This window comes from Cryptotermes secundus, unplaced genomic scaffold (genome assembly GCF_002891405.2).
Source record: "Cryptotermes secundus unplaced genomic scaffold, Csec_1.0 scaffold323, whole genome shotgun sequence".
Taxonomy (NCBI): domain Eukaryota; kingdom Metazoa; phylum Arthropoda; class Insecta; order Blattodea; family Kalotermitidae; genus Cryptotermes; species Cryptotermes secundus.
In genome coordinates, this window is record NW_019738961.1 from 2,376,672 (window position 1) to 2,395,968 (window position 19,297).

Genomic DNA, 19,297 nt, shown 5'->3' on the forward strand with positions numbered 1-19,297 from the left:
ACACTCCCCCCCCCCGATACGATTGGGGGAGTAGTATCTTATATTAATAGGTTTTATAATATCACAATACTGAACTCAAATTTTGATCAAATAATATACACCTATATATGCATTCATATTACTAACATATTCAATAACTTATCACTATTGTTTCATGTGTGCCTAAAGATGACCTAAAAAAGTCGAAACATGTAGCATTAACATCTGCACCAATAAACAAATGTTGACACTGTACTACCTAGTTCATCTCAGTTTGAATAAATTGTTGTGTTGACTGCCCCATTTATATTTTCTTGAATGACATGCAACAGGATGCATACTATGAAAGTCATAGACTGCGGGTGTTTGAGAACAGTGTGCTGAGGAGAATATTTGGATCGAAGTGGGGTGAGGTGACATAAGATTGGAGAAAACTGCATAATGAGGAGCTTCATATCTTGTACTCTTTGTCTAGTACAGTTAGAACGATCAAATCAAGGAGAATTAAATGGGAAGGGCATGTAGCATGAACGGTGGCAAAGAGGAATGCATATAGGACATTCATGGGAAAGCCAGAAGGAAAGAGACCACCATGAAGACCAAGATGTAGGTGGGTGTATGAAATTAAAATGGATCTTGGAGAGGTGGGCTGGAGTGTTATGGATTGGATTGATCTGGCTCAGGATTGGGACCAGTGGAAGGCTCTTTGAACACAGTGATTAACCTTTGGTTTCCATAGAATATTGTGATGTTCTTGAGTAGTTGCATCTCTGGCAGTTTCTCAAGGAGGGCAGACGTAAGTAAGTTAGCCTTATACCCAGAGTAAAAATATGCCCAGAAGTCCCATAGAACTGAGAAATTTAAAATCCATGTTCAAGGCAAACAAACTGTTACCCCAAATTCAAATATGGCTGCCAATCTCACAGTACTGAGGGATTTACTATCTCTATTTCTCAATGGCAAAAGTTGAAGTGATGTAAGATTCAGACCTTTTTGCAGTGTCAGGACGGCTTGTCTCACCCTCATCCGAAGATTCTGTTTCTTCACTTTCACTTGATGACACATCAACCTTCTCATACTGCAACAGTCGGTCTAATAGGAAGCTTCGATCGCGGCTTGCTTTGAGTAAGCGTCGCTGTGTAGAACGTAGATCTTCTTGGAAACACTCATTCTCCTGTGAATTTATGTGAACTTATTTAGTATCCAGACTACATAATATCAAATGACAGGGCGACTGACAGACTTTAAATATGAACTAAGATGGAAGGAAGTAATCATGGTCAAATCGAGGTACTACTTGTATTCCAGCACTTGCCTGGAAGGGCTAAGGAAAACCATGAAAATTCTCAGCCAGGATAGCTGTTGTCCTGGTCAAGATTCAAACCAAATACCTCCTGAACACTGGACTAGTGCATTACCACTATGTCAACTTACTCAGTGTTATCTGTGAAAAGTGACTTTATATAAATAATACATGCTCACTTAATATTATACATCATGACACTGAAGCTGTGTTCTTCTGAGAATCAGTGTAAATGTACAGTAGAACTTGGTTATAACGTCATCAAACGGACCTAAAAATAGTGTCGTTATAAACGAATGTTGTTGTAACCGAAATGGGCACTTCCACAGTACCCTTATGTTAGTCACGTAAAAATCTACCAAAAACCGAGTTAAAGTGTTGTATTTTTTAGTGAAATACGTAGTTAAGTACAGACTAACGTAACATTAACGTGGAATTGCCCAAATGTGTAATATCAAAGACATATTACAGCGCTTTTCACTGACAATACACACAATATTTCACGAATCACTTTAACTTTCTCTTCAATGCTTAAAACTTTCCTTTTCATTGCCATGTTTTCGCTACTGCACTTCTCTGGGTTTAGGCAGGAATACTATAGTGTAAGTAGACAATGTGAGGTCCTGTTAGACGAGATTCTAGGAAAGGAATGCAGTTAACAACCTGCCGCGTCCTCTTGCACTATTCACGCAGTCCCACCCCACACCCTTGTTTTCGCATAAAACCCACGCTCCTCTTGCAGCCCGCGGTCGTATTCTTCCAGGACAGTCACGTCAGCAAGAACTTTCCCACAATATCAGAGAAATTCAGGAATGAAAATGACGTTACATACGAGGTTGATGCAATTGTGCATGTCGTACTAAGCAAGGTATCAAAACAGTTGCTTTATGAGGAATTAGTTCGTACCATTGAATATTTGACGCAATAGACAAGGTGTCGCAGAAACCGATGTTGCTATAACCAAGTTTTACTGTATTTTGGTTGCTTTCCCCAACAGAACACACTTAGAACTTCGGTGAAGTATTTAACAATGTCAAATCAACTGCAGAGATTATGTATACACACATATTACAGGATGAAAAAAATAAACGATGATAAAGTAGGAAAAATGTGGATAGAAGTTGGATCACAAATTCAGAGCTATTTTTTTTTTGATGTTACACAAAAGCAGAACAGTGTATGATGCAATTAAGTCACAAATATTACAATGAGCTTAAACATGGTGAAGTACATACTTAGTATAATGCCCATACAAGGAAGTGCACACGACCACAGTATCACACAACTTATATCGAGGCACACGTGTATGTTAGCACTACACATAGCAACTCTTTACAATAGCTTCCATATACATTCATACATCATACTCCTGGCCACTAGGACTGTTCATATGTGGACGTTTAACAACATGGGTCCACGAACTATAGAATGATGTAGCTTAACACTACATTGGGCAGTATAACTTTGATACTTGGCATACATAATGTCACGTGTTGGTGTATAATGCGACAAATAATTTCACGCCGTATTTGATATAGCAAATTTTATTTCACATTCGCTCTTACATTCACACTAATTACAATCTGACAATTACTGTCATTGGCAGTATCACAAATACTAGACTACCACTGAAAGGTTGACTGCCTGGCTAACTCATAATTTGAGAACGAACTGTGAATAGCCTTCGCTGCTCCTTATTTATCCCCGTTCTGGACAACACATAGAACAGCCATGTCATTGGCACCACTGTTGTCTGGCGCCGTGTTTACAGGTGTTATGTAATGGGTACCACTGTTATTACCATCGTCTCTCGCAACCACTGTTTACCCGCTTTGCCTAGCAACCACTGTTTACTCGAGTTGCATAGCGACCAGTGTGCTGGGACTCGGCTCACTTCGGCTCCGCTCGGCACGTCACGGTTGGCAGGGAGTCATCCATAGCGCAACACATCACAATAATTTTTAACAATTTCTTAATAAGTTTTAATAACTTCTAATAATTTTATTACACCTTTCAATACTTTTAATAATATTTAATACAGTCAGTATACTTATATTTGTTATTATATCCTTGATATTTTATGTATTTAATTTCAATACTTATATTCAACTTGAGACAAAAATTTTGTATCATAGAGTATGACATCCATGTAAGGTGGGTCCCACCATGGCATGGCATGTCCTCAGGTTGCAGATGGAGGAGACACCCACTAGTTTTGGAGGGAACCTGCAAATATAGTGAATAAGAAGTCGTGGACAGCCGACGAGGGGTGGTCCTCCAGCTTGGGGGTTGGGCGTGGCGCTAACAACTCCTCACCATAAAAAATAACTATGTTATAAAAATTAACACAAAGCCTTGGACCTGGATGGATTCCTTGGAGAAACGACATAAGCTAAAGCAAATGGATATGAAATTTGGCACCTGGAATGTTCGAAGTTTGTATAGGGCAGGTTCGCTCAGGGCAGTGGCAGAAGAAATCTTAAAATATAAGTTAGATTTAGCAGGAGTACAGGAGGTCAGATGGGATGGAGGCGGCATCGCACCAGCAGGAGACTATACATTTTTCTATGGAAAGGGGAATGAAAATCATGAATTAGGTACAGGTTTTTTCGTACATAAGAGAATCGTATCAGCAGTTAAGAGGGTAGAGTTCATTCATGATAGGATATCATATATAATACTAAAAGGTCGCTGGTGTGATATCAACCTTACAAATGTTCATGCCCCAACAGAAGATTATAAAAATGTCTGCCAAAGAGAGTCTCAGTTATTATGAACCGAAGAAGCATAAGCCATGGTTCGATGAAGGATGCTCAAAATTATTAGATCAAAAAAGCAGGCCAATCTGCAATGGTTACAGGATCAAAGTGAGTTAACTGGGGATAATCTGAACAATATAAGACGTGAAACCTGCAGGCACTTCAGGGACAAAAAGAGGGAATATCTGGGGGGAGGGGGAACTTGCAATGAACAGTAAGAACAAGAACACTTAGAGACCTGTATAGAGGAATAAATGACTCCGAGAGGGGTTACCAGCCTAGTAGTAACTTAGTGAAGGATGAGAATGGTGATCTGCTTGCAGATTCTCACAACATTTTGAATATGTGGACGAACTACATCTCTGTTATTGAATGTACATACGGTCAGTGATGTTAGACAGACAGAAATCCATACAGCTGAGCTGTTAGTACCTGATCCTAGCCCTTTTGAGGTTGAAAGTGCTATTGCAAAATTGAAAAGGTATAAATTGCCACGTAGTGATCAAATTCCAGAATTTATTCAAGCAAGCGGCGAAAAATTATGGTCAAAGATCCACAATCTAATTACTTCTATTTGGCATAAGGAAAAATTGCCTGATCAGTGGAAGGAGTCTATTACTGTACCAGTTCACAAGAAGGGGGATACAACTGACTGTAGTAATTTTCAGGGGATATCACTGCTATCAACTTCATACAAAATTTTTTTCAATATTCTTTTCTCAAGGTTAAGTCCATACATAGATAAAATTATTGGGGAGCATCAGTGTGGGTTTCGACGTAACAGATCAATTACAGATCAGATCTTTTGCATTCGTCAGATACTGGAGAAAAAATGGGAGTATAATGAGACAGTACATCCACTATTCATGACTTCAAGAAAGCCTATGATTCAGTTAGGAGGGAAGTATTGTACAATATTCTGATAGAATTTGGGATACCCATGAAACTAGTTAGGTTGATTAAAAGTATTTAAATGACACGTATAGTAAAGTCCGCATAGGTAAACATTTGTCTGATAAATTTCCTATCCAGAATGATCTAAAACAAGGAGATACTTTATCGCCACTTGTTTTCAACTTTGCCTTAGAATATTCCATTAGGAAGGTCCAGGGAAACCAGGTGGGACTGAAACTAAACGGGACACATCAGCTGTTGGCCTATGCCGATGATGTGAATCTACTGGGTGATAATGTAGATACCATAAAGAAAAGCACACAAACTTTAACTGACACAAGTAAAGAGGTTGGTCTAGAAGTAAACACAGAGAAAACTAAGTATATGTTGCCGTCTCATCACCAAAATGCAGGGCAAAATCATGACATAAAGATAGGAAACAGATGTTTTGAAAATGTGGCACAGTTCAGGTATTTGGGAACAATTGTAACAAATCAAAACCTGATTCAGGAAGAAATTAAGAGGAGACTGAACTCAGACAATGCTTGCTACCATTAAGTCCAGAACCTTACGTCGTCTTGTCTGCTGTCCAAAAACATAAAAATTAGAATATACAAAACTATAATTTTGCCTGTGGTTCTGTATGGGCGTGAAACTTGGTCTCTGACATTAAGGGAGGAACATAGACTGAGGGTGTTTGAGAACAGGGTGTTGAGGAGAATATTTCAACTGAAGAGAGATGAAGTGAGAGGAGTTTGGAGAAAACTGCACAATGAGGAGCTTCATAATTTGTACTCTTCTCATAGTATAAATAGAATGTTCAAGTCAAGGAGGATGAGGTGGGCAGGGCATGTAGCACGAATGGGGGAGACGAGGAATGCGCATAGGATATTGGTGGGAAAGCCAGAAGGAAAGAGATCACTGGGAAGACCAAGGCGTAGGTGGGTGGACGATATTAAAATAGATCTTAGAGAGATAGGATGGGATGGTATGGACTGGATTGATCTGGCTCCAGATAGGGACCAGTGGAGGGCTCTTGTGAACATGGAACCTTCGGGTTCCATAAGGTTCTGGGAAATTCTTGAGTAGCTGCACAATTAGCGGCTCCTCCAGAAGGGTTCAGCTCCACGAGAAAGTAAGTAAGAGTGTGACATGTTGCCCCAAATATGGATCCATATTAGGAGTTCAATGATACTAGAGATATTCTTATATCACTGCCTGATGATGGTCTTATGAGACCGAAACATGTAATAGGAAATAAATATTCAATTGCAAAATATTGATTGATTATAATTATATATATAATTATATTATATTATATAATTTATAATTATAAATCACTTTGCTGAGGCGAAGGCTAACCTAACCATATTACACACAAACCCTGTTAATATTCTGATGACATCATTCCAATGACTTGTTAGCTTAATATGACTGGAAATTATCAGTCTCTGTAAGTAAGTAAATAAATCTGAAATAGGACTACAGAAAAATACAACAAAATTTGTTCTCTTATTAAAATGTGCAAAATAACGTTTGAAATTGACAACTCTGTTTTAACTTTACACGTTTATATACTGTAATACCCAACATCTCAGCTACCAAGGCTTATGTAAAGGCTTACTGCATGGGCCCTCATGTATCTTAAAAATTGTTTATATAGTTTCCCCTAAAGCTATTTGATCATTTGTCTGGATTAGAATTGCCCCTAAGGTGATGAAAATGTCAAATAATTATCACTTTGAGAATAAACACTGATCTCCCATATTAGATAAAGATACAGAAATAACTACAGTATAGTGATGGTTCCAGTTTACCTAATCCTCTCAGCCCCACTATGGCCCTGGGACTGACTCAACCTCTATCACAAATGAGTACCAGGAATCTTCCTGGGGGTTGAAGGATGACTGGCACATAAGGCTGATAACCTTAGCGCCCTCTGTGAGCCGACTGTCTAGAGAAAATGTGGGAGCCTCAACATCTCACAACCTTATGGGCCTTCAGGGTGTTATGGGGATAGCTTTACTTTACCTTTTTACAATTACAATTAATATAACTGACAGATGATGTGCTGAACTACTTTACTTGCCTTCTCCATATCATCATATGGCTTATCTCTAACACTTCAACATTCGCCTACACTTAGCACAACAATCATTTATACATCTATATATCAGAACAGGAAGACCTCTTTCCGATGCAAAGAGTGCCATAACATCTGCCCTAAAAATGCTCACAATGAGAGCAGAATATCTGGTGTTATCTTTGCATAAGCAAGTGTTCTTCCTCATGAACGCACAACTTGCAAGCTTAAGTTAGGTTAGGTTGCACAACGTCATTATAAAAGAAAAGCGTATAATTTCGTAGTAACTTTTTATAGTATGACAGTACCAGGCGTTCCTTACATAAATAAGAAATTTTAACTTCCGTTTTAAACTTCTATATTGTGTTTTATAATTTATAGTTTCTTCTTGACTTTCTTCATCTTCCTCTGTATTTGTTAGCATTGAACGACAATACCAACCACCCAACATTGGTCATCTGAAAATTAATTGAGTTTGTTAATGCACACTCAAAATAATCAAGTAGCTGGGAACACCATTAACAAAAACGAATACACACACCGATATCTAAGAATAATTATGCTAATATACGCTTTAATCTCCACTGAAACCAAATATAAATACGAATGGTCGTGTTCATTGTTGGACAATACATGTACGTGTTTTAACGGACATAGATCTTGCTATCTCTCTGGTCCCATTTCCGAACAGCAGTCCCACCCTGGTACACGGAACCATGAAGTAATCATCGTACAGAACGCACTTTTGCGATTGTGGACTAATGGCTGCTGGTAGTGGCTAGGTGTTAGGTTTCTGCTGTGAAAGTTAAGTGTCAGTGGGATTTATCTCATTCAAAATGAAGCGTGACTAACTTTAAGGTAATTTTCTATGATGCAGTCCATTGTTTGGACTGGGAGGCTACTGTCTCGTGCCTTGTGGAATGGAATTTCTAATTATTCGAATTGTGCTGAACCGAACGTGAACAGAAAGCGTGAGTCCCGTATAGTTTCTGCTGTATGTGGATTTCCGAAAGAATTGGCTCATGCAAGGTTTAAAAAAGGACAGTTTGGTGATGATGCTTGGTTTACAGCCAAATATAAATCGGCAGACGTTATTGGTGAGTAAAGCTTTTTTTTCACTTTGTACTAATAAAATCTTGTGTGTCTGTTAAAGTAATATAATTTGTTCTAAGTAGTACGCCAGAACGGAAAGTTTGGTATTCACTTATAGGGGACAACCCTCCTGTTTGTCGAAAGTAGTCAGATTGCTGCTAGGTCCATTGCACTTTTCTGATGTTAGGGCGCTTTAAATAGCCCTGACTGTAATGTTGTAGTCAGAACCATCCTGACTGAGGCCCTCATGATATTTACCGGCTTAAATAATGCAGAGTCAAAGATCTGTAGTCTATGCTCAGCTGAAACTGGGTATTGACAAAGTATATGGTAGAAGGATGTTTCCTCCTGACCACATTTCCTGCATGTGGCATTTCTTGAAAAGCCCAAGATGTATTGGTACTGCCTCGGAATACAGTGGCCAGTAAGTAACCCCGTCACAAACATACATTGTTTTCTGTCCAAAGCCAGTAGGTTCCTAGGTAGTTTGTGTGAAGTGCTTTCAGCGAAGAGCTTCAGCCATGTCATGTCTACTGCTGTAGTCCAGTGTTCAGATTGCCTTTTCCTCCTGACCCTGCCAACAATGTTGAGATTGAAGTTGGTGGCTTAGGGCTGAAGAATGGGCTGTTTGATCTTGCCCCTCCCAAGACATCTGGATTCATATTACTCTGAATCCCACTGGGACCAACGACCTTGTTTTGAAAAGACAGGACACACATTTACTGCCAACATTCTTGTACAAGCTGTGATGTCACGCTTGACATCTTAAGGGCCTGCAAAACCACTTGGCTGCCTGACCATATGTAAATATGCCCTTTCTACACAATCCTTTGCACAGGCTAGAATTGGATAAACATCTATCAGGAACATTGGCATGTGCATGAAGTGGAAAGGGTAACCTCTTCTCTCTTCACTGAAATTAGCCCTTTGGACTGAAGAGTCATAGACCGAGTTGGCAGCCAGTATACACATGATGTGATTACCACTTCAGAGGGAGCTCCAAATAGCAATCATTGGTAACATTGTACACTGATTTTATCTGAAAAGTGGATTTGGTGAGGGTTCGGGCATGACCTACATCTTAACCTGTACCAGACGAAAAACTTGTGGCCCTAAATATATAAGCTAAGGCCTTGTCCTCTGCTTCTGCCACCAATGAAGGGAGCAAGACACCAGTCAGAACCTTGAAGGCAACCACAAGGGCTGTGCTCACAGAACCAGTGATACTTACGCAGGCCGATCTCTGCAGGCACCTAAGTTTAGCCACAGCTGTAACCAAACAAACTCTCTGCTACCACACTGGTGTCACATGCATATGCATAGGCCTTACTGCCTCAGTTTGAAGCCAGTGCACAGTCGGTTTAAGCCCCTGGTTTCTATCGAGGGTTTTACTACATGATTGGAAGCTTTGCTGAGGCTTCGTTTCACATGCCCAAACCCTTTCCACATCAGCTAGTGTCCAGATACTTCACTAGCCTGGTAAGATCTTATCTGGCTGAACAGATTCTATGGACCTATATTTGCTTTCTTTTCGTAAAAGCAGGAGGTTCATTTTATCAGGATAACTCCTTGCCCCCATACTATCTTTATACTATGTTCAGAGCTCTTTGCCATGGCTCTCTGACAGTAGTTGGAGACTTTCCAGTTATCACCAGAGCCATATCATCAGCCTAGCCTTGCATGTGTAGACCCTCTCTACTGAGTTGCACAGGGAGCTGTCCACCACCAGCTCCTACAGTAGGAGGGTTTTTTATTGCTAGAGGGGTGGGACTAAGTCCCTTGTACTATGGCCACTTCTGGCCTATTGTACCAGCCCCAGATGATAGGTGGGGTGATTGTGGAGCTATTGGTGGAATGAAGATTGACAGGAGAAACCGAAGTACTCGGAGAAAGCCCGCCCCGGGGCCACTTTGTTTACCACAAATCCCACTTGACAAGACCCGGGATCGAACCCGGGCCGCCACGGTGGGAAGCCAGCGACTAACCGCTTGAGCTATGGCGCGGCCTTAGTAGGAGGGTTAGAACCCCCCCCCCACAGACAGCCATCATACAACCCTCTTGATTTGTCACAGTCTGCAGATTTCTAGGCATGGATCCATCTTATTGCTGCTTGTTTGCACTTCATGCTCTTCAGCTGTTTAACACATAGACTGAAATGTAGTACTGTCAAACGCACTGTGTCCAGAAGAGCTGAAGTGACAGTCACATCATCAGGTGCCCCCTCAGTCTTGTAAAGAAGACTAAAGAGTTGTTTCCATGCATCTGCTGGTCTGGTATGTATGCTGGTGGGATTACAGTGGATGTCTCAGTCGGTCGGTTAAATTGCTGCTGGTCCTCGCCAGCACAATGACCCTTGGTGTCAGGTCTCTTTGAGATCTGGGACCAATATTTTGTTCTCTCCTAGACATGTACATGTTTAGAAGTGGGTCCTCCTTTGATGAGGGGAGGGGTCAGTCTTTCTGTGCATCTGCATTTATTGCACCTTTTGTGAATTCACTGACTGCTCAATTGACCCTGGCCCTCACCAGCACAGAAATTCTTGGTCCTGAGTCCCACAATTCATGACCATATATTACTGTCTGACTCATGGGTGTTGCACCAAAGCTCCCTCTCTTATATACCTGTTCACCAGCCTCTCTAGTGATTTTAAAGGAAATGAGCTGAGGCCCCTAGAATGAAAGATTTCACCAGAACATCTGCACCTAAAATTAAGTTTTAGATTGAAAGTGGACTGTGACTGCACTTCTGTCCAGTTATATAATTTGAAAGCATCTATAGATTATTAAGGTTGTTTTATTTTGGATCTTTAATGGTTGTACCATTTTCTTATGTTTATGTATCTCACCTGAATATCATCATCAAATAAAGAAACTAGGGTGTGCTGTCATATTGTAATGAGTAACCACACAATGCAAATGTGTCTTTTAAATCTGAACTGTAATGCTGGTTAAAACTGATACAAGAAAAACATTTTTATTGGGTCTTAAATGCAACAGAAAAAGAGCAAGAAAAACGGCCCAAAATAAGGAAAAAACTGTGACACTGGACATTTGAGCCTATCAGTTATATATTGTTAATGTAGAGTTGTTGCATTCAATGAAAAACTGACATGGCTGCAACACCGATTGGCTTTTGTAAATAATATACAAATACTTGATACTTCTTAGCATATTATGAAAAGGTCAGCCTATTGTAGTATGGTAGGACTTGCATAATGGTTGATACATTACAAGGTTAATATTAAAGAAGGAAGAGCTGTAGACTGACAAAGATGCCATAGAACAGACTGTTTAAACCTTTTCCAACTCATGGCACACTAAACATAAAATTGTCAAGGTACAGCATCAATTTTTTAAATAGAGATTTTTTTGTTGAAAAACTAGTAATAAGAAGAAAGCAGTCTTCTGGGATTTGGCACCGTGTATATGTGGTGTTAACCGACGTTCCTCCGAAACGTCTGTTAACACCACATATACACGGTGCCAAATCCCAGAAGACTGCTTTCTTCATAGTCACCGCCGTGAAAGCCTCAAATCTTACAACTTGTAATAAGTTTGTGTTTAAAAATTCAGAAGCTAAAATTCTAATCATTTTGTTATTTTTAAGAATAATGTTGGTCAAGGATTTCAACGATTTTTTTATTCCTAAAATTTTTTCTCACTTCGTTTTGACCTACCCCCAAACTCGTGCGGCACACCTGCTGACTCTTCGCATCACATCAGTGTATCATGGCACACCAGTTGAAAATTGTTGCCTTACAGGCTTCCAGAATAGTGAAATGTTTTCCTAAGTCAGGATGAGCTGCATCTCACAGAAACCATTGTGACGTACCTAATTCCTAAACTGCCACCAAAATCTGGATGTACCTACAGCTGCTGTATCAGACACAATTTCATCTACTGTACTTAGCTTCGTCCAAGTCAGTCAGCTTTTATAATATTCTTCTCATTGTGGCATACAAAGTTAAATACACAATAAAACAGCTACTTCAGTTATAGAGTGGTACAAATTATAAACTTTTGGTATGTAAGAAAACTCTCAATACCAGGCTTTCAGTTTAGGTTATTCGCTTAGTGGGTGGTGGAGTCCAACTAGGTCCACTCGGCATGGCGGCCACTGATTGGCCTGTTGTAGCCTGCTCCGGGTGATTATGATGATGGAGAATATGGTGGAATGAAAATTGGCAGGGGAAACCGAAGTACTCGGAGAAAACCTGCTCCAGCGCCACTTTGTCCACCACAAATCTCACTTGACCAGATCCGGGATCGAACCCGGGCAGCCGCGGTGGGAAGCAAGCGACTAACCGCTTGAGCTATGGCGCAGCCTAGTAGTCACCAAAGTTTGTCATAGACATGAGGAACATGGCCAGCACAAATTGTGTTGGACTAGACATAGGGTTGGACACCGAAACATCTACTCCCTCTGGCGTGTTTGGGTTGTCGAATGACAGGGAGATAAAGTAGTACGCTTTGAAATTGAAACATAAATAAAAATAATTTTAAATGTTGTGATTTCTTCAACGTCACTGTTGCTTTAATTTTTGACACTCAAATGCAAATGTTATTTAGAACTTAGGATATACACCGCCCAACAGTTCGTTTACATTTACATCTTGTCATCATCTCCAGCTCCATAAGATATTTAGAAACAACTAAGCCCCATATCTTGAATGTGATGTTTATTTTCAAACACATAAACATTTATTGTACAACCCTCAGCAAACATCATGTTAAATAAGATAACAGATTTATTAGAAATAACGTTTCTTCAAATATACGTACATAAAAATGTGACTTCCCCGTGTCTTCTCTTTCTCAACACAGACTTCATAGAAAATACCCAAAGGTACTGTACATTTTATAATTACAAATAATTCAAACGCAAATTACAATTACTTTTAAAATAATTCTACTGCTAAGGCCTGGGGCACATCACGGAAACTGGCAACCTAAACGCAACGGTGATTTCCGAGAATTGTTATCAGCCTGCATTGAACGCATGTTAGTGTACGGAGCAGTGCAAATTGAGGAAACGGCAACGCAACTCGTGGGTAGACTGAGAAACTCAATTTCCAAGCCACAGAGCATGCCAATCTTCTGGCGATTGAGTTGCCGCCTGGATTCATAGAAATCAGCTGTTCTGTAACGCGCTTCAGTGATTCGTAACTCAATTTCCAGGCAACGGAGCATGCCAGTCGTTGAGCGACTGAATTGCCGCGTGGATTCCTAGAAATCAGCTGTTCTATAACGCTCTTCAGAGATTCATTTGTTTGTAGGTGTCTTGAGTAGAGAAGTCATCCACTGATGATACTCTGACAAGCCCTGCTGTACCATTGCAGGAGGAGGTTTAAGTGAAGCCAAAGATGTTGTGATACCTTTGGGTATGTTCTGTGAAGTCTGTGTTGAGAAACAGAAGAAACGGGGAAGTCACATTTTTATGTATGTATATTTGATGAAACGTTATTTCTAATAAATTTGTGTTATCTTATTTTAACATGATGTTTGCTGAAGGCTGTGCAATAAATTTTTATGTATTGAAAAATAAATATCATCACATTCAAGATATGGGGGTTAGTTGTTTCTAAATACCTTATAGAATTATTTGTAATTATTAAAAGTAATTGTAATTTGCGTTTGAATTATTTGTAATTATAAAATGTACAGTGCTACTACTGGATCATTATTTGCTGCTAGCAGGTCTGTGTCGTGCGCGTGCTAATCTGGAAATCGTTTGCCTGTTTGAAATCGGCGACATTTCTCAGAAATCGGGGTTGCGTTGCGGTTGCGAGATTCCTCGGTGTGCCCTCGCCCTAATTATAAATTATTCTAACGTTGTCACTGAATTTATACGGTAAATAGTAGGCTATTCAATGGGTCTCATGCGTCATGTCACAGTATGGGAACAACGACAAAATGACGAGATTCACTAAACACGGCAATTTCTTGAGCTACTGTTGTCAGTGTTCTTTCTGGAAGGCCTAGTTATCTGAGTAGGTGTTCAAACCCTGCGAGTCCTTTCCATGGCCCCTGGTACATGGAAGATTAACGTGGAGAATATGCAGGCAGGACATAGCAAGAAGTGGCCAGTGCGACGAGTGCGAACGCGGCCGCATATACTGGATTTAAGCCGTGGCCTAATGTATACTCGCAACACGGAGGCTCGCCGCCTTCACGACTCCACTCGCCTTGTCGCTCTGGCGGTTCCACGTGGATTCTCTCGATAATTTCGCCGCCAATGTGGTGTCGAACAAGTATGACGTTAAACGTCTTTTTATCAATTTGGCAGTTATTTTCATTCTGCGACAATTGTTGGAGGCAGGCAGCACAGAACGTGTGGTCACAAGTGTCTGGTGTCGCAACCTCCTGTGTTGTAAAAGTGGCCGAGCAAACGGGACACTTTACTGAGTCCTCGTTACTACTGTTGGCCAGTATTGAGAGTTCGGGGACTGGTTCGACCTTATGAGCTCTACGAGGTGCATCACCAATGTTGTTTTGTAGTGAGTGCCTGGCGACTTGTTCACCTTCATCATCACGAGGCCCATCACTAATGTTGGTCACTAAGGAGTATTGGGCGACTTGTTCACCCTCATGAGCACTACGTGGTGCAACACCACTGTTGTCTTCTAATGAGTGCCTGGCGACTTGTTCACCTTCATCATCACGAGGCCCATCACTAATGTTGGTCACTAAGGAGTATTGGGCGACTTGTTCACCCTCATGAGCACTACGTGGTGCAACACCACTGTTGTCTTCTAATGAGTGCCTGGCGACTTGTTCACCTTCATCATAATTACGAGGCTCATCACTACTGTTGGCCACTAAGGAGTGTTCGGCGACTTGTTGATCCTCGTGAACACTTCGGCGCCCATCACCACTGTTGTCTACTAAAGAATGTTGGGCGACTTGTTCACCTTCATGTGCACTACGATGCCTATCATCGGCGTGACGCTCTGGCTGTAATTGGCAACCCCTGCATTCGGTGATCTCTTCTGTCTGTTCTCGTGCAGCCGATCCGTGTAGAGGACGGCGGGCAGAAATGCGTCTTCTGCTGCTCTTCACGTCCGCAGTATCTAACCTCCTCAGCTTCGTGGTTGGTGCAGACGGTATCTCTTTATTGTCTTGCCAACAAGCAGTTCTCTTCCTCTTTTCAGTCTTGCCTTCCATACTCTTATTGACGCTGCTGTTCCTCATAGTTGAATCTAGTACCGTAAACTATTATATAACCTTGGAATCGGTTTTGAATATTCTTTGCGTTATAAGTGTGCCGACTGAATATCAAGCCTTCCCGGTCTTCACTAATCGTTGCTGGGTAAGGTTCTCGTTAGATAGCATCGGGACGGACATCGAGAAAACGCTCCGTAATTGTTGCCTAACTGCTGTTGACTGGATACAGCGTATGCGTTAATCGAAGCGGGATCGTGTTTACTGGCGGTTGCCTAGCAACCTGTCGCCTCGTCATTCATCGGTGTTCCGGTTTTAAAGTTTGTATCGGCGTATTAGCTTGAAAATATCAGTTGTAAGGTTTCTATAAGAGAAGAGAAGTTGACATTAAGGAATTGAAGTTTTAAGACGTAATAGAAGAGCTTACACGCGAGAACTGTCGCACAGTGGATATATTTTGCAACTTGTTTTCTGCTTGTGTTTACGTAATATTGTTAGGTTCCATTTCCGTGGTTAATTTCAAAATGACTTCGTCGGTTTTATACGCGACAGTAGTGCTACAAGATCCGTTGTCTTGTTTCTAAGTTTCCCACTAGCTTCGGAACAAGAGAAATTTCTGAAATAATTTTAAAATGTTGGGAATGAATTGTTGTCATGGACAACGTACGAGCGAGACTGAAAGTTAGATTGAGAACCTTTTAAGCGAGGGTGGAAGAATATAACAGAGACACGTAATTTACTGACAGTGTGCGAGTATGACTAATGTTAGATCAGATGTGAAAATACATGTGAAGTGTTGAAATAACTTTCTTGAGTCGGTTTCTGAAAAGTTAGAAATTACGCTGGTCAATTCTTTTTTCGTGTTAAGGAATTCTTGCTTTTTGTAAATAACTTGGTGAGCCGGGATATCGTAGTCGATATAGGGACTGGCAGCGGGCTGGACGACGGAGGGGTTGGAGTTCGAGTCCCGTTAGGATCAAGAATCTTCTGTTCTTCCCGTCGCCCAGACCGGCTGTGTGGCCCACCCTGCCTCCTATCCAATGGGTCGCGGGGTCTGTTTTCCCGGTGGTAAAGCGGCCGGGACATGAAGCTAACCACTCAACTCCATCTAGTGCCTAGGTCAAGAAAATGTGGATCTATACATTCACTTCCACGTACGCCTTCATGGCCTAGTGCTTAGTTAGGTAGGCACAGGGAAATCTTTATGTTATCAACTAGTCACAGTTTCCGGAATAGAACACTATTATCCATCAACTGTGTCAACATATGGTGAATTTTTCCTGTTGCTGTAAGTAAAAAATTAATAGTCTGGTTAGTATTTTGAGTTTGGCTGCCTATCTTTAATACACGCACAGAGAGCCTACACAGAACAATACCTGAACAGCGATAAAACAAGAAGTGGCCGCTGCAGCACTATAGACACGCCTCCGTTGATCCGCCATCAGAGAAAGAATTGTGGGCACAGTTTTGTTAAGGAGCGTGCATAAGCTTATTTTATTTATTTGAGTCCACGAATTGGGTGCTGCCATGCCGAATCGATTTTCACAAGGTTATTTTATCGTTTCCGTCTTAACGATGTTGTAAGTAGTAGTCGAATGACAGATTCATTGGTTAGTACTGGGAAGGAAACGGTCGTGGCGGAATTTGAAGTTACTTCCCCGAATTTGGGAGTGAGGAAACCATTGAAAACCCCAATGAGAATAGTAGATATTTCGGTCGTCATTAGAATCGTCTCCTATCGACTGCGTGCCAATAGAGCCATCTGCTCCGTGAAACATGCATAAGAACAATATTAATATTCATAATTCAGTTCACTGCTATTTTTTACGTGAAACAAGTGAGCACAAGTTAATAACTCATGGGATAATTAACTTAACTTAAAATGTTGGAGTTGATGTCATGGCGGAAAAAGTTCACCGACGTTTCATAGGAACTTACTGCCTCCATCTTCAGGATCTGAGAACAAAGAAGCCAACCTGTTTCTTGCTTGTTTGACGTGCTCTTTGACGCTGAAGATAGAGGCAGTACGTTTCGCCACAATGTCGGTGAACTGTATCGGACTACACGGCGTCACTTGAAATGCTTTCGTAAGAGGGACAGTAAGTTGATATAAAGTTTGACCAATGACGTTTGCTAGAGACTTGCGATATCTACATCTTTTAGAATTCTGTCAGACTTTGCGCCCTAGTTTTATGCCCACCGTTTGCGATAAGTTTTTATGCGGAAGTTTATGAAGGTATTTCATCTATTTTTTTATCATTCTCGATTACAGAACAAACCTAAGGTTTCTGCATGAAGTCAGTAGGTGCAAGTGAACACTATTTTGATTTGCGGTTTCATGTATATGTAAAAGAACAGCGTTAGGCCAGATGCACCTATTTTTAGCTCGTATTTGTTGCACGTAATGTTGAGCACGGTCACGAGAATCAGTGGGCAGCGTAACTGTCTTGTCTGTGTTCATACTTTTTTTTGTGTGCCCTACGCCAACTTACTCACATGATGTCACATGCACGCCCAAAAATTGACTGGCATGTGATGTGATTTTGATTATTTATTGTGTAACACTTTTTAGGAGCGTTCAGAACGCTGTAGAGCGCCTGTTAAATTCGTTTTGTCTGTCTGTATGCATGAGCACACTATTTAAACTATTGAACAATGTAGCAAACTTGATTTTCTAAAGAATTAGAAAACAATTTGGGACGTACGTATTAAAGAGAGCTCTGAATAGGCAGTATAATCAAAATATTGAGAGTGCTGCTGATAGTAGCCGAGGTCACAAATGGATAGATAGCCATGATCTCCACATAAGGCATTTCACTTTCTTGCTTGATAAAATTTCAGTATTTGTTTCGTTATGCACACTTTTGCGGTCTTGTTCTGTTCATTACAAGAACGAGTAGAAGAAATAGGCAGACTTCCTCCACATGGCATCTAGAAGTGTAGGCCAGTCTTCATTGCTCACTGCTGTAGGAAGTGCTCAGTTCAAAACTTTCTTGGTTTTCCTCAGTCCCTCCCGAAAATTGCCACTGTAGTACCTTAAATTAGGTCATGAACATTTCCTTCCAAGGGGCACTTGGCAGCGTAGTTGGTTGAGGAACTGTGCAACAAGTAAGAATGTCGTAGGTTCGAATCCCGATGATGTCATTGGATTTTTGAATTGATCTAACCCCTCCAGCCGCACTATGGCCCTGGGATCAACTCAGCCTCTAACAGAAATGAATACCAGGAATCTTCCTGTGGGTAAAGGCTGGCCGGTGCGTAGGGCTGACAACCTCACCACCATCTGTGAGCCGCTTGTATAGAAAATGTGGGAGCCTCGACGTTTCAAAACCCTATGGGCCTTCATGGCCTGTTACAGGGATATCTTCACTTTTTTCTTCACATTTCCTTCTAGTTCATCATTCATTACTTATGCTACAATATGATATCATATAGACTGAGATACTGACAGTGTCGTAAAGAAACCACAAAAAATAATTATTCATGTAAATTATATGTTTTGGGTTTATTTTCTTAGGTTAAAATTGCACTATGAATGCATCAGTTTGGACGGAAGTGCTCTCCATAATTTGTTTTTGAAACAGTGTTCAGGCGAACTGAGAAGTTACCAAATTGTATTTAGATAAAGCAGCATACTTCTGTAATGCCATTCTTGCATAGAGAATTAACTATTTAACCTGCTGTGCGAGTATACAATAAAAAAACCGGATTCATGCTCTAACCCTTTATTAAAAAAAATCAGACAGTCGAAATGTTATCCCCTTCAATGTAGTCCCCTCCCCGATCCCTACACCGCTCCATGCGAATTTTCCACTGTTGGAAGCAGTGCTGCAGGTCATCTTGTGTTATGCTCTTCAAGAGTTGCGTCGCTTTTGCTTTCACTGCATCCACGGACTCGAACCTGGTCCCTTTCAGCGCAGACTTGATTTTTGGGAAGAGAAAAAAGTCGCACGGTGCTAGGTCCGGAGAATACGGTGGATGTTCCATCACTGGAATGTTGTTTTTTGCCAAATACCTCTTCACAGAT

General features: G+C 40.9%; 2 protein-coding genes across 3 annotated transcripts in view; one reads left to right on the forward strand and one right to left on the reverse strand.

The window, feature by feature from the left end:
- LOC111871436 (INO80 complex subunit E) overlaps positions 1–7,707 on the reverse strand; it is an 18,745-nt gene extending 11,038 nt beyond the window's left edge. The window contains exons 1-3 of one of the 2 annotated variants that reach the window (XM_023864556.2): positions 7,560–7,707; positions 7,341–7,476; positions 969–1,153 (exon numbers count right to left, since the gene is read on the reverse strand). In XM_023864556.2, the coding sequence (XP_023720324.1) occupies positions 969–1,153; positions 7,341–7,469 (314 nt within the window). In that variant the 5' untranslated portion in view covers positions 7,470–7,476; positions 7,560–7,707. The other variant, XM_033754256.1, reaches the window with a different exon arrangement.
- Positions 7,708–7,753: 46 nt separating this feature from the next.
- LOC111871435 (protein phosphatase PTC7 homolog) overlaps positions 7,754–19,297 on the forward strand; it is a 27,681-nt gene continuing 16,137 nt past the window's right edge. The window contains exon 1 of the mRNA XM_023864555.1: positions 7,754–8,115. Coding sequence (XP_023720323.1) covers positions 7,887–8,115 — 229 coding nt within the window. The 5' untranslated portion in view covers positions 7,754–7,886. The remainder of the gene's footprint in view (positions 8,116–19,297) is intronic.